The sequence below is a fragment of the Elephas maximus genome, chromosome 2, assembly GCF_024166365.1.
Source record: "Elephas maximus indicus isolate mEleMax1 chromosome 2, mEleMax1 primary haplotype, whole genome shotgun sequence".
Classification (NCBI taxonomy): domain Eukaryota; kingdom Metazoa; phylum Chordata; class Mammalia; order Proboscidea; family Elephantidae; genus Elephas; species Elephas maximus.
Genome location: NC_064820.1, coordinates 116,439,071 through 116,463,049, shown reverse-complemented (window position 1 = coordinate 116,463,049; position 23,979 = coordinate 116,439,071). Strand labels below are relative to the sequence as shown.

At 38.5% G+C, this 23,979-nt stretch overlaps 1 protein-coding gene across 3 annotated transcripts in view; it reads left to right on the top strand.

The window, feature by feature from the left end:
- The window catches only part of EFNA5 (ephrin A5), a 317,761-nt gene that overhangs the window by 249,493 nt on the left and 44,289 nt on the right, over positions 1-23,979 (top strand). For all 3 annotated transcript variants that reach the window (XM_049857865.1, XM_049857869.1, XM_049857861.1), the window contains one exon: positions 8,944-9,236. In XM_049857865.1, coding sequence (XP_049713822.1) covers positions 8,944-9,236 — 293 coding nt within the window. The remainder of the gene's footprint in view (positions 1-8,943; positions 9,237-23,979) is intronic.

Here is a 23,979-nt window from a genome sequence, read left to right as displayed (position 1 = left end):
AGTAAAGCAATGTGGCAGGTGGCTTATTTGTTTGATTGACTCCAACATCCCCTGAACAGAATTGGTTTGTTTAATCCTGTTCTCCTAGGACAGTGGCTGGATAACCTGTTCGATGATTTCTGGAGTCTGTTTTCACTAAATCTGTGTGTATGTGGCAGGTGCTCTGTTCTGTGCGTTCTGCGCGATATAAACGGTGGGTAACTTAGGGCATGACGTGCAGCTTTGTCAGAAAATCCCTGGCCAGCAGGACTAGAGAAAAAAAAAAAAACTGTTTTGCACTGTGGGAGTGGCCACTCTTAGGACACATACTGACATTATAATTTTTATATAAAATATAATTGTCACATGTACATGTATTTATTTATTTTTAGTCCCTGTTTGAAATCCCTTTGAAATGATCTATGACGTGCAGGGGCTGTAGAACTCTGCCTGGTTAATTCTTTGGCTGACTTGGCTGTTGACATTGACACGTTCTTACGCCATGCCTGAGGCCTCTTTGGGGGCTTAGAAGCAATTAGACTGTCACCCAGAGCTCCCAGCGCCTTCCTGGAGGAAAGTCTTGTTTAGGCTCTGCCAATTTAATGCTTTATTTCCTTTGGAGCTCCTCCGTCAAGCTAATAAAACAAACTCCAAATGAGTTAAAACAGTAGAAGAGAGAACATTTTGTGGGCCCTGTATTTGAAACAGGTGCTATTCTTGGGAGATACCACTTTTAAAAAGTCTTTCAGACTGACATGGCTTGTACTAGAAAAGCAACAAGCAAAAGCTGTTTGAGATTTTAGTCCATATATTTGATATAGATAATTAGTATCAGTTAGGGCATTTTAAAGCCACTTGTTAAAGTGCCAACACGTACATATGCACACATACACACACAAGAGAAAAAAGGTGACAGATTAGCATACTAAACCACTGATGAATTCTAAATATCTGGTTAAGTAATTTGTCTTATTGCCGTGGCCAGCAAGGCTGTCATGCTTTAGAATTTATAATTACCAAAACATGTGTGCACGAACTCTGTTGGAATTTGCATTAATGGATAAACAGAGCACCACCTCTGGGTTCCAACTATTTTGTCAACATATTGTGCTTCACTGCACGAAAATGTATGTGTTGTAGTACAGTAAAACCTGCAAAAGCCACAACCTGTGTAAGGCGGAAACCTGTCAGAGAAGGAAAGCTCAAGTATTTTCCACTAACAGAGCAGGAAACCCTGGTGACATAGTGGTTAAGAGTTTGGCAGCTAACCAAAAGGTCGGCAATTCGAATCCGCCAGGCACTCCTTGGAAACCCCCATGGGGCAGTTCTCTTCTGTCCCGTAGGGTCACTATGAGTCAGAATTGACTTGACGGCAACGGGAATAGAGAGCAATGGAAAAATGGTAAGACTGCACCCTTTCAAAGGCGGAAAACTTGCAAGCCCCGGAAAAACAAGACAGTCCCATGGAGTTCCAGCTCTCAAAGGTTTTACTGCATATATTGCATTTCGGCTGCAAAAAAAAAAAAGAAGAGGGAAACATTTCTGAAATACATCCTTGAGTTTTTTGGGGGTTTGTTTGTTTGTAAATCTTGGCATTTTGTGGGAATTTTAGTTGTCACTGGTATATTCTAGAGCCTGGAAAAGGAGCCCTGGGAGCACAATGGTTAAAGCACTCTACTACTAACCCACCAGCCATTCCACGGGACAAAAGACCCAGCAATCTGCTACCGTAAAGATTACAGCCTAGGAAACTCTATGGAGCAGTTCTCCTCTGTCCTATAGGGTTGCTATGAGTTGGAATCGACTTGACAGCACCCAACAACAGAGCCTGGGAAAGTTGAATTGTACTCCCTGAAATTATGTGTTTCAGTCAACATGTAAGACCTGTTTCGACCTTAACAACTGGCCTGGTCATGGTGAACCTGCCCATGACACGGACTGATCACCTCGGAGCTGAAAATGCAGGTCGGTTAGCAGTCCATTTGAGAGATAGACGTGTTTCAGCCCATGAGAGAAAAGAAAAGGCAAAAAAATTAGCAAAATAAATCTTTGCTCAGCCTCCGATAATGCTAACATTATTTATATACTCCAAGTTTGGTTTGCTGTTTGAGGTTCTGCTTTAACCTCTGCAGGGAAAAAAAAAAAAGAGCATCTTCAGATTGAGGATAGGAAACCCATAAGGCCTGCATTCTGTGCAGAAAAGAATAACAGAAGGAGGACAAGAAGAAGTGTGTTATGCAACAGAGACTTCCATCCTGCCCATCTCCTCACAAAAACATATTTACAAACCAATCCCATGTCTGTTTCAGGGCTCAGTAGACACTTAACAGACAAATAAATGCTTTTGGTAAAGAAGAGACATCATATTCTGAAATTAGCCCTTAAACCCATAATAGTAGAATTGAGGGTGCTGCCAAGACATGCTCACTCTGGATTTAGTTTAGAATTTGGGAGGAACCCTAAGCTGATAAATTTCCTTAATCTTTGACTGTAAATCATATCCTTCTATTACATTTCAATTTCAGAACATAATACATTAAGTTGCCTTGTAATTAAAAAAGTGACAACGTAGTTCTGTTCCAATAGGAATATTAAAACCATCGCCTCTTTGACGGATTAAAATACATTTAAAATTTAATAATCGACCATCCAGTTAGTGAGAAATAACATTTTCATTATTGAATCCTTTAAAACATTACACGAAGGGGGATAAAGTGTCTCACAGTGTCCTAACCTCTAATAACCACTCAGTCTCCTTTCAGTAATGCTGCTTCTATATTTATGGAGTGAAGAAACTTCACTTAGGAGCTGCTTGATAAAATACCTCAGTACATATTTCCCTGGAAGCAGGCTCTCTGCTGTGCCAGCAACATATGCTAAAGGCCAATTTAGAAAGCTTTAATATGCACCGTGCCCTTCCTTTTCTAGATACTAAAATGAAATTCATTTTGGCTTTAGCAAATGAGGATGGAATGAGAGGAGGAGCACTGCAGGGGCAGTGGCTGAAGATACTCTCAGAGCAGGCTGATTATGATGCTGTCCCTCTGCAGCCCAAAACCCAGGGCACTGCCTGTGTGTCCTGTAGACTCAGCCTCCCCAGCTGTCAGTGTCCACAACACAAGAACATATGGCGGTACAGGAGGAAGTAAGGTCAGCGACATGGAAAACCATCCATTGAGAAAGAAAGTTAGGTGAAGTTGACTTGCCCTTGCAAAGAGGAACCTAAGGACAGGGTCAGACTAAACTGAGAACTTCCACTTGTAGAGGGTAAGGGAGCTAGAGTATATAAGTATTAGATGCCCCTTCCTTTCGAAGACTCAGTTGGAAAATACATTATTTAGTTAGGAGGGGCAAAGTCCTTATGATTCAGGTTAACAGATCTCATAAAACAATGATTCGGGCCTTCTCTCAGGAGGAAATTGGTTGCACACTTTTGATAACTAAATGACAAGACAGTTTTCAGTCATTACCTCACCTCTTTTGTCTTTATTTCATTTGAATTCTGAGGCTTTGGCAGTGATTAACTTCCTCAAGACAGGTTCAAAGAAGGAGAGATTAATAATGGTTTTAAATGGGTGATTAAAAACTATATTTGCTTTGGAATGCCATCAGGTAAACAGTGAGAGACAAACACATATCTCTGCAAAGAGAGGCTCACTTTCCAACTCAAACCTCAGCTTGTGTTGTTACTTTTACTGTCAGTAGCCCCTGAAATGTGTTTTTTATCCAACCATCTAGGCAGCCTCTGGGGCATCAAGAACTACTATAAAGTGCATAATTCACTTTTGGTATTTGACTTGATTATAAAGGACTAGTTGCTATGCTGAATTTTATGCTTCTCAGTTAGTTAAAACGACCCTTTCATTTTATATGGCATTGATTCTCAACAAGTTAACTGCCAAATTTTGATAAAAGTGTGAAATTTCTTCTTGCCTTGACAGAGTGTATACACTGTTACAGTTTTGTGTTATATGGAACACTGACCAGAGTAGCTGTGCAACACATGGGAGAACAAGGTCCATCTTTCTATGCATACAAGGTGTTTCCTGACACTCGAGACTTTTGTATTGTGAGAGTAAAGCCAGGGCAGTCATTTTACTTAAACACAGTCACTTTTCTAAGTATAGTTAGCTGTGCATGCTTTTACACTGTGAACCATAGTGATAGTTTAGTAAAGATTGTACTATAATTACTGCTGCCTTGTTGATGTGCAGCCGGAAGTTCTTATAGATCAAAATGTATGGTGATCTCAGAGCGGTAGAGAACCACTGATACAATGAATGGAATTAGGATAAGGGGTAACGGGAGACATTTCCAAGAAAATTTCCAAGAAATTTACGGATGTGTTACAGCAGTGGCCGTGCAACTTGTGGCATTTGTAAACATTGGCATGCAGAATTATTTTTCCTGGATGTGAATTTGCTCTTTTAATATGAGAAGCTCATTTAAGCTGTTTCCTGACAGAATAAAAGGATCCCTTTATGTGAATGGCTGGGGAGCCTACCAGCAGCTTATTCTGTGGAAAAATGGAATGATGTGCATGAGTCAGGAGCTAACCCTGCGATTTGAGGTTTAGTCTAAATAAATGTTGACACACTCCTCAGCTTTCGGTTTAGGAGTTTGGTACTCAACCTAGTGGCGAAGAGAGTGGGGCCTCTAGTGCAACATGCTTCTCCCAGAAGATCAGTACAAATTTAAAATAACCTGATAGCATCCAAACTCTTAAGAGGGCTCCATCTGGGGAGGGAGGAGCCCTGGCTGCACAGTGATTAAGTGCTCAGCTGCTAACCAAAAGGTTGGCAGTTCAAACCCACCAGCCACTTCACAGGAGAAAGATGTGGCAGTCTGCTTCCATAAAAATTTACAGCCTTGGAAGCCCTATTGGGTGGTTGGTTCTACCTTGTTCTATGGGGTCACTGTGAATCAGAATCAACTCGGTGGCAGTGGGTTTATCAGGTGAGGGGAATTTCTACAACTGGTAAAGCTTTCAAGCCATTGTGGTTAGAAGGAAAGAGAATATGCTTCAGTCCCATATAAGACCTGGATTCAAATCCTAACTCTGCTACTTACTGTGAAAAATCAAGCAAAGTGGATTCCTTATTGGTAAAATGTAATTAATTATAACTACCCAATATGGCTGTTTTAAGGATTTCATATGACAACATATGTAAAGTACATAACAGACTCTGGATGTAGCAAATGTTTATTGCATCACTGAACGGAGAGGAGAACCAAAACCACATCAAGAACGAGAATTATTCCTTTAGGGGAACTCAGAGTAGACCTAAGAATCTGACTTTAGCAATTTAGTCTCTCAGAAAGTTGAGCAGGGAAGAGCTTCTGTTCTGAGGTCAGGTTGCTTAAGTTTGAATTCTGTTTCTACCTTTTACTAGTCATATAACATTGGGTACGTTGCTTGACTCCTCGATATCAGTTTCCTCATCTTTAAGTGGGTGTGATAATAATGTCTTTTCTGTGTTATTGTGATAGAGATTAAACTGAGATAATGAATATAAAATACTAAGCACTCGATCAGTATTAGCTATGTACTTCTTCACAGTAAAGCCAGAAAAGATTGGATCAGTGCCACTTTGTACACAGAGAACATGATATGTAATAATTTTAGAATATCTGACCTGAAACTTTTCTTTGGATTGTACTTGGGGAGGTTGTACAAATGCCTTTTAAGAGTTCCAGTTTATCATTGTTTTTACATTTATGTTGTCCATTCTTTGAAATTTACATCAGCAAACTAATTTACACAAGGTGCAAAACCTGAAACAGCCTAAGCTGGTTTTATGGGGAATCATCTTTTCTTTCTTGTATGGATAGATCGGAGGGTAGAAATACTAATCTGTGAAGCAGTCACATGTTTAACATGGATTCTACAATGATTCATTCCACACACACACACACAAAAAAAAAAACCCACTGCCATCGAGTCAATTCCGACTCAGAGCGACCCTATAGGGCAGAGTAAAACTGCCCCATAGAGTTCCCAAGGAGCACCTGGCGGATTCGAACTGCTTACCTTTTGATTAGCAGCCATAGCACTTAACCACTATACCACCAGGGTTTCAGTCCACAGCCCACACAAAATCAAAATGTCTCCAGAATGGATAACGGGTCAACCCATTATAGACTGGGTCTTCAGTCCCATGGTTTGCTTTATTAAAATTTTAGCAACTTCTAACAGGACTAAAAGTTGGGAGAGGGGAGCTAAATCTCAAGTGTCGAAAAATGATGACAATTTGTGGAATAAAAGAATAACAGAATGGATTTGGACAGTTTTAATTTTTATTTTCACTTTTAAGCATTGCCAAGTGTTAGTAGAAGCTAAAATGAGTGACACTTAAGGAAAAAAAAAAAAAAAACTTCCCCCCTGAATGTCTTTAAAATCTACAATAATATAAAGTGTATGGGCATTACCTTCTGCTGTAGTTCTTGTCTGGCTCTCATCCGACACTGTCAGGCTACTCTGAGTACTGATGATTCATATCCCAGCACCCTTTTATCTGAGCGTGGCAGTGTCTTTTCTTTGTACTTTGGCAGTGATGTTACCTTGAAGTTCCAAAATCTTTTAAAAGCAACACAGGCTTTCCTTGCATTTGACAAATCGTTGTCTGCCAGTAATGAAGAAAAAGTAAACCTGGTTCCGTGATTGTTGTAAATATAAAGATAAGCAGAGAAATAAATACTTCCAAGGGTTTTCTGTTTTTTTTTTTTTTTAAATGGTTATGTGTTTTGGGATTCTCTAACTGAAAAGTGAATATTTTGATAGTATTTCCTAATTTTCTTTGTTTAAATCATTACGCTGCTTTCCAAAAGCACGGGTCAAATGGGATTTCTGTGGATCGTTTGATATTTGAGGACAGAATTTAGGATTTTCATATGATTTCTTCTGGGATTTTTTAAAAGGGCAAGGTAGGGACAGGTTTTATATCTGTAGAATATTCCTACCACCGTTGTTTTAAAATTAGTATTTTTGTTATTTGCTCATTTTAATATACTTTAATCTGTCCTGATAACAGGAGCAATTCTTTACCTTAGCGTGGTGCTTTTCATATATTTGCTCACTGAGGCTTGAAGCAGCCATGTGAGGTCAGCAGGGTTGGTTTTCATTATTATTCCTACTTACGTAAGAGGAAACTGAGGCACAGGATGGTTTATGGCTCCTCCACTCAACGAGCAACAGATCCACACATTCCTTGAATGTCAGTCTCCTCAGAATGAGGGGTGCTTCCGCTTTTATTGCGCTGCATCTCAGAAGGGAATCTCAGCTCTGTCAGTGAACCTGCAGCGTCCACAGCGAAGGTAGTAGTACTTCCATTGGGGTATATACATCGGTCACACAACCATTCAGGAATCTTTTGTTATGTTTGGAGTTCTGTATTTTAAGAAGAACACTGGCAAAATGAAGGACATGAGGAGGATCAAGAAACTAGAATGATGAGGAGCCTGAGAACTATACCAGAAATAGTCAAAGGAATCAGGGTTTTCAAATCTGGAGAAAGGAGGATACATAGCTGACATCTCCAAATGTTTTTATAGACTACTGTGTGAAGGAGGAATTCGATTTGTTCTTTTTAATTTCAGGCAGCAGAAGTAGGATCACTGGATAGAAGTTACACAGAAGCAGATTTATGCTCAATATAAGGAAAAACTTTTTAACATTTACAGATATCCAAAAATGGAATAGCCTATCTCACCATCACTGGAAGTGTTCATGCAGAGAGTCTCCGACTCAAAGATTATATGAGTTTATGGGCATCGTATTTCAGCAGTAACATGGCTTTATGATGAACCTTCTAAGGACTCAGAGAAGAATTTCCCTACTAGTGGAAAACATAGGGATTTTGTAGAATTTTCCCCCTGATTTCAGAGAAAGTTGTATTCATAACAATTCCTGTTTCATAGATCATCCTTACATATGTGTGTATATCTTGAAAATACTGTTCAGCTGATGGGGAAAGTCATATTAGTTAAAAAAAGATAAAGCAAAACTTTTGCAAAACAAGAATTGAAGCAGACAATGTGGTATATGCAGTGGTGTGTGTGTTTTAACTACTTCAGATGAAATGGCCATGATTTTTTGCTATTTTCATCTGGTTTATTACTTTCACTCCTTCTCCTTCTCAGTTCAGCCCTAAAACACAGCCTATAAAATTGAAAGAAATGGGAAGAAAGCCACTTGATTTAGATGGTTTCCATTTTCTTAATATGGAGAGAGACAGGGCATCAAAAGAGAGAGAGATTAAGATGAGTTTGTGAAATAAGCAGATCTGCTAAGAAAAGTACTGGACTGGGATTCAAAGCCTTTATTCCAGGTCTAACTCAGTTACTCGTTGCTTTGTTTTTATGCCTTAGTTTTTATTTCCCTTTAAAATGGAAGTGTTGTTCTAGGAATTTTCTTTCCAGCTTTCTAATTTTATGATTTAATTCTCCCAATTTTATGATTCAAATTTTCCACATTTGCATAGGAAGCTGAGTTGAGAATGGCCTCAGTTTCAAAAAACAGAGTTCTGTTCATTGTTCCATCTTTAATTTATTCATTTATTTATTCAAAAACATTTATTATGCAAAATACTCTTTTAACAAGAATATGAAAACTTTGCTTCAATATATGTGATTATAAGAATAAAGAAAAAGGAGATCACAGCAAAACATTACCTTTGTAGGGTTTTATTTTGAAAGAATGACTAACGTAACACTTAAAATGAAATTGAAGCACTCCATTTGTAGGGCCTTTTGAAACAAATATAATAGAATTCCTCTCTAAAATGGCTTGTCATCGCTTATTTGAAGCTGCAACATTTCAAATTGTGCCCCAAATCATAATGACATGCAATAAAAATTTCTTACAATAAATCTTTTGGCCCCAGCATTATTAAAGTGTATGGCCACTGATTCCAAGCAGAAGGCCTTTCCTATATGAGTAATCTCATCTTTTTCTTTTTCCAATAGATTCCAGAGGGGCGATTACCACATTGACGTCTGTATCAATGACTACCTGGATGTTTTCTGCCCTCACTATGAGGACTCCGTTCCAGAAGATAAGACTGAGCGCTATGTCCTCTACATGGTGAACTATGATGGCTACAGTGCCTGCGATCACACTTCCAAAGGGTTTAAGAGATGGGAATGTAACCGGCCTCACTCTCCAAACGGACCGCTGAAGTTCTCTGAAAAATTCCAGCTCTTCACTCCCTTTTCTCTAGGATTTGAATTCAGGCCGGGCCGGGAATATTTCTACATCTGTGAGTATACAGAGATTTATCATGTTGTAGGGCAGCTGCGAGAACCCAGGCTAGTTTTTTGCCCACGTTTCAGAGAATTGCAGAGAGCTAGACTCTGCATTATAGATGTCTCCTTGTAAATGCATACATCAGGATCCCTAGATACATTAGCTGGGAATTGAGAGTACAAATTAGATTAAAGACACAGTACCTCTCCCCTTACGAAATTGCGTGTCAGCCTGTTCAGTGAACCACTGCTGACTCGTCTTTCTTTTAAATGAAAATTGCTAGGACTTCTCCAAAGCCCAGGAACAGAAAAAAAGATTCCTGAAAAAAAATTAAAGGAAATAATTAAATTTACATAGCTTGGCCATTGGATTTTTTATTCAGGTGTCAGCAATGTCCTTTCAATCATCCTCATTTTCAGTGGAGAAAGCCAAAACTCCTGCAAATGTCAGCATGGTGACAATAAGTACTCTCTTTGCACCAAGGAGAAAAGACAATTATTAAGAGCAGCTTGTCTTTAAATGGACAAGAGTATGAAGAGCTATCTAGAAAGAGTTCCAAGGCAACTGTTGTGAGTGAGTTTCCCACGTGTGATTGTTAAGTGACTGTCTAGAGAGCTCTAAAACTTTCTCGGCAGACCTCTGTGTTAATCACATTGCAGTGGCCTTGTTTCTGCTCCATCATGCATTCATTTACTTCTTTAGGCTCATCATAGTCACGTATTATAGGCAAGTGTCTCTCAGACTTCACTTTGCATGAGAGTCATCTGGGAATCTTATTAAACTGCCAATTTTGACTCCAGAGGGTATGAATTCTGCATTTATAAAGCTCCCAGGTGATATGATATTACAGGTTTCTGGACCATACTTTGAGTAGTAAGGTTGTAAGTAATATCTAATTGAGACAACTTGATGTTTATCTGGACTTTGCTTTATTAACAGGTATCAGATATTTAAAGTATTTGGCCTTTCCCACATGTTTTCATGGCCAAATGAAGGAGTAAAACATTTATTTGTTCAAATGTACATTTATGGAGCAGCTTATTGTGGTGCATAAACGCGGGTGATGCAAGATGGAGTGGCACTCCCTGTTCACAAGGAGTGACAGTCTAGTGGGGTGCAGTCACATAAATAGACAATTACAGTGTAAATAGGCAATTGCTGAATGAAGATAAATTCAGGGAGCAGTGGGAACCTGAGGGACATTGTGCCTCACCTGCCTAGGTGCCTCACCTGCCTACAAAGTGTGTATAGATCCAGGAAATACCACCCAGTACATTTAGCCTCAATGTTTCACTCCAGCTTTACCAGACAAGCAAGATAAAGAACACTTCTCCAATCCAGTGTCCCCTTACACTCCTTACCCCCATATTTTAAGTCTATAGGATTTCTAGTTCCTCTTCTCCAGAAAACAGAATTTTATAAGAAGCTGGATTTTATCATCACAAGAACACTCGTACTTATATTGGGATTGAATTTTAAAAAGGAAATTGAACAGTAGCAGTTTTATTATTTCAGTGCATATTTTGGTCATTAGTCATGAGAAAACATGTAAAAGCCTTGATGCTATCTCACATTCTATCCGTAAAATAAGAAAGGAATATTGAGTCCCACAGATGCAGGAAACACTGGCCCACAGTGAACTCACACGTTCTCAGGCAGCATGCTCTTGACTTTTGGTGACTTTCTTACATTGTGAAAGAATCCCATTCAGCAAATGACAAAAAGGAAAGGGGAGCGCTTCAATTGTGGGATGGCATCTCATTAATTGCCTAACTGTAAAATACTATACCAGTGTTAGCGGAAATTATTGCCAGTTTAAAAGTTTTCTTATTGGCATCTCAGATTAGAAAACAACAAAAGCAAAAATGAATTGAGAGCACCAAGATGGGAAACATACCCACCAGTTAAGTAGTTGATTTTGCATGATTATTAGAAATTATAGAATCCATTGAGGTTCATAAGCAAGATATTCTTATTCAGGTATACCCATAGTGCTTATGACTGGTTTTTCCTCATTTGTGGTTAAATTCAATATTTCACTAAAAATCATTATGTGTCTTCTATAACATTCATTTATCAGAGTCATTTAACTGTCAAGGGCTCCTGTCAAAGTAATTGTTCCAAATGCTTGAAAATATCAAGAGCTTTTTGCTGTTCAGCTGAGTTTAGCTTGAATTACTTTTTTAAATGAAAGGTAAAATAGCACAAAATTACCAGCAAAGAAATGTCCATTTGCAAGAGGCACATTGGCCTGGTATTTGGTTAAATTGAATTTTCAGCCATGTTTTAGGACTCCAAAAACTGCCTCCCCCACCCCCGGCCCCGCCTTTTTTTTTTAGTAGTGAAAGGGTTTCTTCTTTCTTTTACTTCTGAGAGCAGGCGCGGCAGAGCTGATGTGATGTCTTAGAGACGGTTAATATACTGTGGCCATAATTAAAGCAAAGGATTCTTAGGGGAGCATTGGCCCTCAGTTGAATTTTCTTCTCTTCTAATATGCATGGAATGAACAAGATGATTGGGAAATGGCTTTTTTCACACTTACTATGTTACCAAGAAGTTCTTAGTGCCGATCTCAGGAGTGAGCTTGACTGCCCACCAGTTAATTGATAAAATGCTATTAGGTCAGGGGAAATCTATGACTGCTCACCAAAAGGGTGGTCAAATCCACCAGGTGCTCCTTGGAAACCCTATGGGGCAGTTCTACTCTGTCCTATTGGGTCGCTATGAGTCGAAATTGACTTGACGGCCGTGGGTTTTATTTGGCCAGGGTGCATTTCCGCTCCTCATGGCCTTGAAATCTTTTCTTACTTATGTGAAGGAAAAAAAGTTACAGCCTTTTCGGCAGTCCTGCATTATTAGGGTGCTAGAGGAAGATTTAAGCTTAGTGGTAACTGTGGACTGCCAGCATTCAGATACAAACACTGATTTGGGGGAAGGAGGGATGAGTATTTCATAACGGTACATTTCACCTCATCACTGAGACTCAGAAAGGGCCCAAATCAGAGAATTTTTATCAGATTCTGCTTTATCCTCAACAAGATTTATTTTATTCTTAATTTTTTTGGTTCTATAAAATTAAGAAAACATAGTAGTTAGAAATATATGGCGTTTCCAAATCCTTCACAATTCTCCATCCTTCTTTATTTGTCCCAGGAAAGACCCTATCATTGAAACATTTCCCTGTCCTTGAAAACAGGCAGTATACTAAGTTGTTATAATCTCTGATCATTGCTAAGGCAGATGAAGGCCATCCCGGAATGTGACAAATACTGTTGTTAATCTACAGGAGTCATTTTGGTAAGAGATTGGTGTACTAAAGTAATTACGGAAAGTTGGAGATATTTCTCTTCTAGGATAGATGTGCAGAGCTTCCAGACAATAGAATTAAGGTCCTAGTCACTTATGTAGACTTGCAGCTATGAGTCGGAATCGACTCGACGGCACTGGGTTTAATGGAAAGAGTTATTTTAAAAAGCAAAAAAATACTAATTTTAGAAATGATTCCTATATATATTAACCTAATGAGAATGTGCTTGAAAGAAGCTTTGCTGTTGGCATTTTTAAATCAGAAGAAATGAAGGAAAATAATTGAAATAAGAACACTATTCGTTATCTTCAAAACTCAGTAGAAACACTGATCTCACATGTATTCTTTTCTAAAGTAAGGAAAATTGAGTCCTAAATCCTTCTCTTGACCTAACTAGGTGTATGATCTTGGGTAAATCATTTAACCTCTCTCCATTTCTAATTCCACATCTATAAAATAATGTGGTTGCAGTAGATGATTTCAAAGATTTCTTGGAGCTTTAACATCCTAGTCTTATCATATTTTATCTGAGAGTATGAGCCATTGGGATGAGAGGTAACACCTGTAAATGGCCCGATCCAATGCCTTACTTAATAGATGTTGAACACTTAGTAGGTGATGAGTAAATGACAGTTAAAGGGAAATCTTTGGAGGAAATGTGAAGCAGAGAGGCATGTTAGAATTATCAACCAAGTTCTACCTCTGCCACCTTATCCAAGTTACCGTCACCTATAGTCTTGACTCTAATCAGTGGTTAAGAGGTACAGCTGCTAACCAAAAGGTCAGCAGTTCAAATCCACCAGCTGCTCCTTGGAAACCCTGTGGGGCAGCTCTACTCTGTCCATTGCTTGCACATATACCTGTAGGGTTGCTATGACCTGGAATCGACTCAAAGACAATGGGTTTGGTTTTGGTACCAGAGTTATTCTTCTGAGATTTAAGTCAGATCATGTCACTGCTCTGACAGAACCGTCCAGTGACTTCTCTCTCACCAAGTCTAAAAGCCAAAGTCTACAACATGGCCAACAAGGTCTTGCCTGGCATGAACCCCTCTCCCCTCACTCGCAGCCTCTCTGACTTCCTATCCTACCACTTTCTGCTTTTTTCTTCCTGCTTCAGCTACACTGTCTCCTTTCTATTCCTTACACGTGTCCAGCACACTGCTATATCCAAGCCTTTGGACTTTATCTTCCTTCTGCCTAGGGTTCTCAATGCCCCAGGTATCCATGCTCCTTGTTCTCACTTTCTTTAGGTCTCTGCTGAAAAAATTTTATTAAAGAGGCCAGTCTTGTCTCCTACATAAAATAATACTTTGTGTATCATTCTCTACACCCTTACTTTGCTTTAATTTTCCTCAGGCACTTGTGATATTACCTATTTATGATTTATTTGTTCACTGCTGATGTTTCTACTCTATGCTCTGTATTACATTGCTTGGCACATAGTAGATGTTAAATAAATAAGAGTAACTAGTGCTTACGTAGCACTTACTCTATGTCAGGCACTGTTCTAAGCACCCTCCAGTTCTCAGAACACCATTATGAGGCAGGTACTATTCTAATTTCCTATTTCACAAGTGTTAAAATGGAAGTACAGAAACATAATTTGAAAAAATTTTTGCATAGATAAGAAATGACTAATTTGGGAGTAAGTTTAGATAAGAAATGACCAGTTTGAAGCAATTAAAGGAGGTAAAGAGATAAAAGTCCTGCACCTCGTGTGCTTAGAAAGGAGAAACACACTTTATTTTTATATTAAAGAAAAGATTAAAAACAATTAGCACTCACTCTGACATCTACTGTGTAGAGGATACTATGCTATGAACTCTTCCTAGAAGCTCCAAATCAGATAGTAGAAAGATGCATTTTAAACTGCACATTTTTGGAGCCCTGGTGGCATAATGGTTAAGAGCCCAGCTGCTAACCCAAAAGGTCGGTAGTCAGAGAATCCACCAGCCACTCCTTGGAAACCCTACTGGGTAGTTCTACTCTGTCCTATAGGGTCACTATGAGTTAGGATTGACTCAACAGCAACGGTTTAGTTTTTTGTTTATACAGTTTTAGTTCCAAAGGATACTTTTCCATCTCCAGAAGATATTTTAACTGTACCTTCTCAGATGGTTGGCCCTTTCAATCTAGGTAACTTCAGAGGCCAGAAAAGTTGTATTTGCTAAGAAATTCTTCTTAAATACACTGAATACTCAGCAACCAAGCTGAATCATACTTATACACCTGATCAGAAATAAGTTCATTCTAATGAGAAACCTGCAACAAAGAAGACAAATGTCATTTTTTGAAAATAATACTAAAAAATCAGAGAATTCTTCCAGCATTTATTGCATCTAAGTCAGAGCTGATTTTCTTCAAAAGAAGATACTCAGTGTAAAGATAGTTTGTAGTCACAGCACCCGGATGGAAAACTGGCATTTCTGGGAGATTTATAGGGACAAGGAGTCCCAGAGTGGTACAAATGGTTAAGCATTCAGCTACTAGTTGAGAGTTTGGCAGATCAAACCCACTTAGAGGCACCTCAGAAGATAGGTCTGGTGATCCACATCCAAAAGGTGACAGCCTCGAAAATCCTTTGGAGCAGTTCTACTTGTACACATGAGGTCACCGTGAGTTGGAATCAACTCGACAGCAACTAACAACAACAACAGTGTTACTAAGCTTGTTGTTAGGGACCGTGGAGTTGGTTCTGATTCACAGCCACCGTATGTACGACAGAACAAAACGCTGCCCGGTCCTCCGCCATCCTCACAGTCATTGTCATGCTTGAGCTCATTGTTGCAGCCACTGTGTCAATTAATCTCTTTCAGAGTCTTCCTCTTTTTTGCTGACCCTCTAAATTTATTGCCAAGTAAACTCGAATACAGGTTGTGGCATTATTCCTTCATATTGATGGTAGAAGTACATGGTGATAGAAGTACACAGCTGAAAAATGTCCATTTCTTTGAAATTGGGATCCTAAAGATCTCATTATTAAAAAGAATTTGCAGGGAGCTAAAGAAGACTTCTGCCCCAGTCTTTTTAGTATGCATATCTTTCAAAATTGGAAAAAAAAAAAAAAAGAGCAACAAACCATGGGAGCAGTCTGTGTTACAGAGGGCATCATTCTTAAATTCATAGTATATAGCTACTTAAATGCAGGTGGTTAACTGTTAATTCTGCTGTACATGTTTTTAATTAAATGTTTACAGTTTTGTTGTACACTGAGAGACAGGGTACAGTTTTTAAAACTAGGTAAGAATAAGTAACGTAAGTTTCTAAGAGATGTTAAAGTAATCTAAATCAGCTTCAGGAACCATTTGATTGTATAGTATGATATTGACTAGCCAGTAGAAGGTATAATAATATTCACTACATCGAGAGAATGCTAACGTAAGGAAAGCCCTTTACTTGCCAACTGGATGTGTTGCAGAAGTTAATTTGCGAGTGAGTCGTTTGGAACTTATAGTATATTTTCTCATAGAAGTGTTTATAAAATCAGGCAAGCTCTCCATAATATGGAGAACCTGCTTAACCATAATAAAAAACGGTATGTTTTCAATTTAAAAAAAGTACAAAACCGCATCTAGAAAAGTGCCTGGCACATAGGAAGTATCTGATAAATATTTGTTAAATGAGTAAATGCCAAAATAATAAATTAAACAGAACAGAAAAATAACTAATTAAAAAAAAAATCTCTTGTAATATTTGAGAAGGGAACAATGGTGGTTCAGTTTTAGAATTCTCGCCTTTTATGTGAGAGACCCAGGTTCAACTCCTGGCCAACACACCTCACAGGCAGCCACCACTCATCTGTCCGTGGAGGATTGCATGTTGCTATGATGCTGAACAGGTATCAGTGGTGCTTCCAGACTAAGGTAGATGAGGAAGACAGGCCTGGAGACCTGCTTCTAAAAATCAGGCAGTGAGAACCCTATGAATCACAACAGTCCAATGTGCACCTGATCGTGGTGGCGGCGCAGAACTGGGTAGTGTTTCCTTCTCTTGTGCAATGTTTGAGAAAAGCAGAAAAATTAGAGATCCCAGGTTGTACTGTGCCCTCGGCAGCAGTTCCCTAGTTTCTTAGTAATGCTTTTTTGATCATTAGCTGAGGGTGGATGGCGTGAATGGAGAGAGTGGAACATGGTAATAAAAGCACAGACTACTATGCTAAGTGCAGCCGTGGCCCTAGCCCTGCTTCTGTACTCATAGTAACTGATGTGGCAACTCAGCCTCATCAAGCCTCACTCTCTTCATATTGAAAAGTAGTTATAATAATAGTTCTTTATCACAATTGTTCCTATTTCTAAGACCCAGTTAAAGAAATATTTTTCTAAAGGACCAGTTGACTGCTAAAAAGATATCTTCAATAATTTACATCCAAAGCATATTCATTATTTGAAAAGTTAAGGCAACTTGAATAGCCCTGATTGATATTTAGCTTAATAAAAAAGACCAGCCCCTATATTTTGGAGAAGCATTATGCTGGGACTGAATATGCCTAAGGAGTCAGTTTTTCAGTGGCTTACCTGAGTAATCTACATTAAGAATGATTTTGTCCCTGACATTTCACACCAATGTACCTTTTTACCGAGTTGTTCATATTGAAATAGAAGAGTGTCAAAATGGCACAATTATCAAAGCAGGAGATAATCTTTTTCACCACTTACAGTCTTTTACTCTTGCAGGGGAGGTGACCCATAAGTACAATGTACTTTCTTAAAATGAACGCTTCAATGTGTGTATGTGCATTTTGCTTTTTTTATTGATTTTTTTTTTTTTTTTTTTCGGTTACTAGAGTCTTATTTTAGCATTATTCACTCTGGCAAACTTCAGCTGAGATTCAAGGGATTTACAACTGGAATTTCCAGAAAGATTGTGGTCAAATGCTAGTTCACCTCCTGTATTTTTTTATGTATGTAGTCCTTCAGCAAAGCGTGTTTATATTAATAGAGAAGGAAGAGGAAGGGCAGTGTTAAGAAATTGACACTTTTAGTATTTTCTAAAGGGGAAAAAATGAATATGGCCATAGCACAAATATTAAATAGTAATTGCTCAGTAATAGATGCAGAGCATATATTGCAGAGTATATATTATTGTTCTTAGGTGCCGTCGATTCAGTTCCAACTCATAGCGACCATATGTACAATAAAACAAAACACTGCCTGGTCTTGTGCCATCCTCACAATTGTTGTTATGCTTGAGCCCATTGTTGCAGCCACTGTGTCAGTCCATCTCATTGAAGGTCTTCCTCTTTTTTGCTGACCTTCTACTTTACCTAGCATGATGTCCCTCTCCAGGGACTGATCCCTCCTGATAACATGTCCAAAGTAGATGAGACATAGTCTTGCTGTCCTTGCTTCTAAGGAGCATTCTGGTTGTATGTCTTCTAAGACAGATTTGTTCATTCTTTTGGCAGTCCATGGTATATTCAGTATTTTTCACCAACAGCATAAATCAGAGGCATCAATTCTTTGGTCTTCCTTATTCATTGTCCAGCTTTTGCTTGCAAAAGTATATACTAGTCACTAAAAACTATTTACACTTTGGGTTTTTTTTTGTAAATAATTTGTGTTTTATCTTGAAAATAGAATAGAACAATTTCTTCTCCACTTGGATCCTGGAGGTATGCCTGGAATCATATCGGGTTTCTGTCAGAAAGTTGTGCTTCCATTCCTTTAGTATACTTGCGGAGGTTTTTAGTGAGCCTGCAAGAATGCACCTTTGTATTTAAAGAATGAATGTAGAGAGTTGTGTCTGTTTCAAGTTGTCCCTCGCCATCTTTTAGGACAGCATGAATGGATTTCAAGGGCTCACAAATGAAGGTTAAATAAAGAATATGAAAGAGGAATATTTAGGGACTTCAGGATATTTTTCTGTCTTAATTGAAATTTTCCTTTATGAAAAGAGTTGTTTTATTGCCAGTTGGCCTGTTACCTTCTGAACAAGGATGCTCAGCATGGGTGCAGGTACTGCTGGACTCTCTCCCCCCTGGCATGCCTGAGGTCGCCTGAGTAAAATCAAAGGTGGACAAGGCAATGGATAACAACACAGGGTATTTAACAGCACTTTATTATTTCTTAAAGTTTTGGCAATATTTGGCATCCTAAGGGGGACAAATGTATTATGTCACCTTTTGCTTCCTTTTACCCCACTGAAACTAAATGCTGAAATGGGAACAAATTAGAGCATTGTTCTTTTCATCCCTAAATGTCAAAAGTGGCCGCATCTCCTAGAGAAATGATGCACCTGATTAATTGTGTAATTTCACAGGGAAGCAGTAATTCTCAGCCTTCTAAACATGTAATGTACTAATTTGGTTTCAGAGTTAACTGAAAACAGTTTAATGAGCTGCTGCGTCGCGTATATGTGCAGTGTAACATACAGCAGATGCCAGGAGAAATGGAAGTAACACGCCAGTGACACTTGGAATAACAGCGTTTATACTTCATTGACTTTGGGTTGTCAGCATGCTATTCTCTGTTTCCCTTAGTAACTTATTAAGGCAACTGAACTTCGGTTTGATGATGTCTAAGTGTCACTTGTTGTAAATTACACAAGCATGCACACATCAAACACATAGTCAATCTTCAGAAAAAAATAATAATACTTTTGAGTCCAGGCAACCAAGATATTATCCATGAGACACACACACACAGCTAACGGTGGCTCTCTGAACATTGCACATGCTGCAAGAACAGTGTTTTGACCTTTCATCAGAAGAAATACTATTTCTACAGCTTTTCCTGCTCATCTATTCTTGCTCTATTTTAACAGAATGGTCGTGTAACTCTTGGTTTGAAAGTTGTCATACAGCCTCACAGCAGGCTTATATTATCTACAGAGTTCTTTATGAGGAAATATAAATCACTACAAATGAGACTTTTCACAGCCAGAGATATGTAGAAATTTGTGTCAGTGCTTTGCTGGCTTGCTAAAAAATATGTCTAGGCTCCAAAGCTCTCTCACAACTCATCCCCACTCCCTATCCTTTTGGGAAGCAATTCTCAAAACTTGAGATTTATGGTCCAGAGAGCTGATAGTGGCTATAAAGTTTTCTATTTTCTCTTTTCTTTAATATTAATGCAGAGAACAAGGCATTATCATTCATTATTTTAGTTCATGAGTATCCTGCGGGCTCAAAATATAGTTTCTGGGGATATGGCTTACCTCTGTTTAATAGGGGAAAGATGTGGACTTTGGCAACAGGCTTCTTTTCCATCGGATATTTTTAGGTAGATTTTATAAAATCCATGTTATGAGCAGAATTTTAATACATATGCTATATCCAGATTTGATTTTAAAATTTAAAGCGTTACAAAATATTAATTCATCCTGAGCCCCAAAAGCCTATCCAGTAAAATATCATGAATTAGAGAATAGCCAGCCAGTCGATTATTGTTAAAAATTGGACCAGTAATACCTTTTCATTTTACTATTTTCAGAGCTGTACAGTATTTCCAACTAGTTTTATCCATATTAATGTTAGATAAATTTTAGTTTATAATTAGCACTCTCTTTTCCATCCAAATTCTTAAAACACATCTCTAAATCATTAAAAAATGATGTATATTGTTTTTAACTTAAAGTTGCCTAGTTTTAATAGCTTCAATATCTGGCTTTTAATGTAAATTTGCTTTGCTTGATTTCTTTTTTTTTAAAGAAATGTTAAAAAGATAATTTTTTCTTAAATTGTCATAGACTGATTAAAATCTGAACTGGGATAGAATTTGCTTTAACGATTTCAATGGGTCTTTAACTTTGAATTCAGAATTCTTGCTCTTTTTTAGGCCTAATTTTTAAGGAACAAATATAAACACGGAGAGTAAAATAATATGAATAGTAAATATGAACAGTAAAATGATATGAATAGACAATTTTTTTTCCTTTTAATAAATTGCTTTAAAAAAAAACAACCCAAACCTGTTGCCACCGATTCTGACTCATAGCAACCCTATAGGACAGAGTAGAACTGCCTTAAGGGTTTCCAAGGAGCAGCTGGTGGATTTGAACTGCCGACCTTTTGGTTAAGAGCCTGAGCTCTTAGCCACTGCACCACCAGGGTTCCAAATTGCTGAAAGATGTTGCTATACACACCTGGGAAGTTTAGTTTTGTTTTGAGACCATGTAATGAATGTTTCAAGGATGTAAATGAAGTTTAGTTCAGAGTAATTTTTGTAGTAAAAGTAGCCTGTTGCTAAAGGGTTATTCATGTTTTGGCTGATAAATATTCCCCTACCACTCGTTCTGATAATCGTAATTACAGTGATTTAGCATTTATTGAAAGCTTAGTATGTGCCAGGCACTGTACCAATCACCATAGATCCATTGCTGTCAAGTTGATTCTGACTCACAGTGACCTTATAGGACGGAGTAGAACTGTCCCATAGGGTTTCTGAGGCTGAAATCTCTATGGAAGCAGATTGCCATATCTTTCTCCCTTGAAGCAGGTGGTGGGTTCCAACCGCCGACCTTTTGGTTAGCAGCCGAGCACTTTAACCACTGTGCCACAGGGCTCCTTACCAAGCACCTGTGTGCTTTAATTTGTTGAATATTACTCTATGAGGTAATTACTCTTGTTATCCCCATTGTAGAGGTGTGGAAATTGAAGCTCAGAGAGGTTAAGTAACTTGTCTAAGATCCTATAGTGAGTAATAGAGCTAGGATTCAGACCTGTGCAGTTTGACTCCAAGTATTTAAAATTTTAAGTATTTAAAAAGAAGTTGAAAGGAAACGCTTTCAAGCACTGCTGGCAAATCATTAAAGAAGTCCTATACCCTGGAACTGAAGGCAGACCCTGTACTAAAAATGGGTAATGTGAACAATATTGGGAAGTTTCATATCAGTTTATTCCTGAGAGTCACACAGGAGGCATATGAGTTTTTAAAAGTAAATTTTTTTTTTTTTTTTTTAGAGCACTACTGAATGTTTTGTGGGGTCAAGATATAATGTCATAATAAAATGTGTCATTCACTATTTCAAATTTGATTAAGACATTCAGTGATTAGCAGGATTATTGAAAGTACATGTCTCATTGGCACCCTGAATCATTTTTCAGAGGCTTAAATTGCATTAACAAAATCAATAGCACAGAGCAGGCATTGATGGATATATTGAAAGCCTTGTGACCAACTGTCTCAACACTGAGCTTGTTAATATGATATTTTGGGGATTGCCTTACCTTGTCCTTAAGCAGCACCGTAAAACCTGTTGCCGTTGAGTCCATTCCAACTTATAGTGACCCTGTAGGACAGAGCAGAACTGTTCCATAGGGTTTCCAAGGAGCACCCGGTGGATTCAAACTGCTAAACTTTTGGCTGGCAGTCGAACTCTTAACCACTACGCCACCAGACTTGCCTTAAGCAACACAACAGCTGCGAATTAATTTTGCTATTATTCTTACATGTAGATGTTGTCGTTGTTATCATTGTTACTTTAAATTCGCCAGTTTTTCACTGATTTGGAGTAATTATATATCATTACAAATTCAAGAAAAAGGAGCAGAGACTTTACAAGGCTGCTTTGAGTAATTATGACATCTGAAATCCTTAGGAATGAAGTTCAAGGATTGTGGCAGTCGCGTGCTACACCTGGGTTTTATACAGAGGGGTTACTATACTGTTTCATGAGAGTGGTCACTAGAGTTAGGGTGACCACCCCAGCTTGTTCCAGAGAACAAGCTTCACACAGCTCACGTTGGTTACCTCTCTTACCTGCCTCCCCTCTCCTGATAAGACATCAGAACAGCAAAGACTTAGGGTCTCACTGGATAGAGAGTATTTGGAAAATAAGACTGGATAGACTGGGCCAGATTTGAGAGGGCCTTCTGGCCTGAAGAGCTCGGGATTTGTCCAGCAGCAAAATAGTGTATTCTTTGAAGGGGAAACTGATTTGAGTTTTATCAGGTAAATACATTGATGAAATAATTTGTTTAAGGGCTAGACTCTTGCTGGTTATGTAATAATAATAATAATAGCAGCTAGCATTTAAGGAGTACATATCCATTCCACATGCTTCCATATATTTTCTCAGTCCCTGAGTGGTACAAATGGTTAATGTGCTCAGCTGCTAACCTTAAGGTTGGTAGTTCAAGCACACCCGTAAGTACCTCAAAAGAAAGGCCTGGTGATCTACTTCTGAAATATCAGCCATTGAAAAGCCTGTGGAGCCCAGTTCTGCACTGACACACATGGGGTTGCCCTAAGTCAGAACTGCCTCTGCAGCAACTGGGGTACATACGTTATCACAGCTCTGGGGTGGGTACTATCATTGTCCCCTTCTTACAGATGAGGAAACTGAAACACGGACAGGTCAAACAACTTGTCTAAAACCACACTGTTCATGTGTGGAGGAGCCCAGATTGAGCAAAGGCATTCTGACTGCAGACTCTGTGCTCATAGCTTCCACATTATCCATGTAGGGCAAGTAATGTTCGAAAACTTCCTCCATATATTCTTCATGGTAGTTATGGAGAAAGTTTTCTAATGTCAGCAATATTAATATCCTTTACGTGAATTTGTATTGTTTCTGAATTGCTTTCATCTCCTTTGCCATAGCTGCACAATTTAAAAAAATTTTTTGCATAGGCTTTTATGCTGTTTATATTAAGTGGAATTGCTAAATCAATAACATTTGTTGGCTTATTAGTAGAATCAAATTGGAGATTTTCTGACCTTTTGATATGATGTGTTAGTTTATTATTAAAGTCCATTTTGGAAGATTTATTGCAGCTATTTCCTAAAATATTTATATTCAAAATGCTACATAAATCCATTTATTAAACTGTCTGTTGGTACTTGTGGCACCGTTATATTTGTAGAAAATCCACAGTGACTGTGGAAGGACACACTTCAGTACTATGTGTTACTTTCTCCTTAATCAAACAGTTCATCAATGCTTACTGAGCTGTGCTTACCCAGCAGGCCTGTGTAGCAGACCTTGTAGAGGTACAATAGAAAGTAGTGGATGTAATCTTTGTCCTCCAGGTACACACAATCCAAGGTGGGAAGAATATATGCATGAAAATAATAGCAAAGTGAATTACAAGATTAACACTGTCCATAAAAAAAGAGAGAGAGGAGATTGTTTTCAGGAGGAAGATAATAGTTACAGATAGAAAGCAGTGGTTGAGGGGCAAGGTAGAATTCAGATCTAAGGGCTTGAGACACTATCTCCAACTTTAATGACCCCCCCACCCCCATAGAGGTGGGTTAAAATGCAGATTCTCAGAACTCTTGCCCGAAAGTCTGATTTATTTGATTTTTGGGGGTTGCCGGAGGAATCCTTGGGAGAAGATGTGGCAGTCTGCTTCTGTAAAGATTACAGCCTTGGAAACCTTACAGGGCAGTTCTCCTCTGCCCTACAGGGTAGCTATGAGTCGGAACTGACTTGATGGCAATGGGTTTTGTTTGGGTTTAGTAGAGATCTACATTTTTAACAAGCCCTCCAGCTGTTTCTCCTGC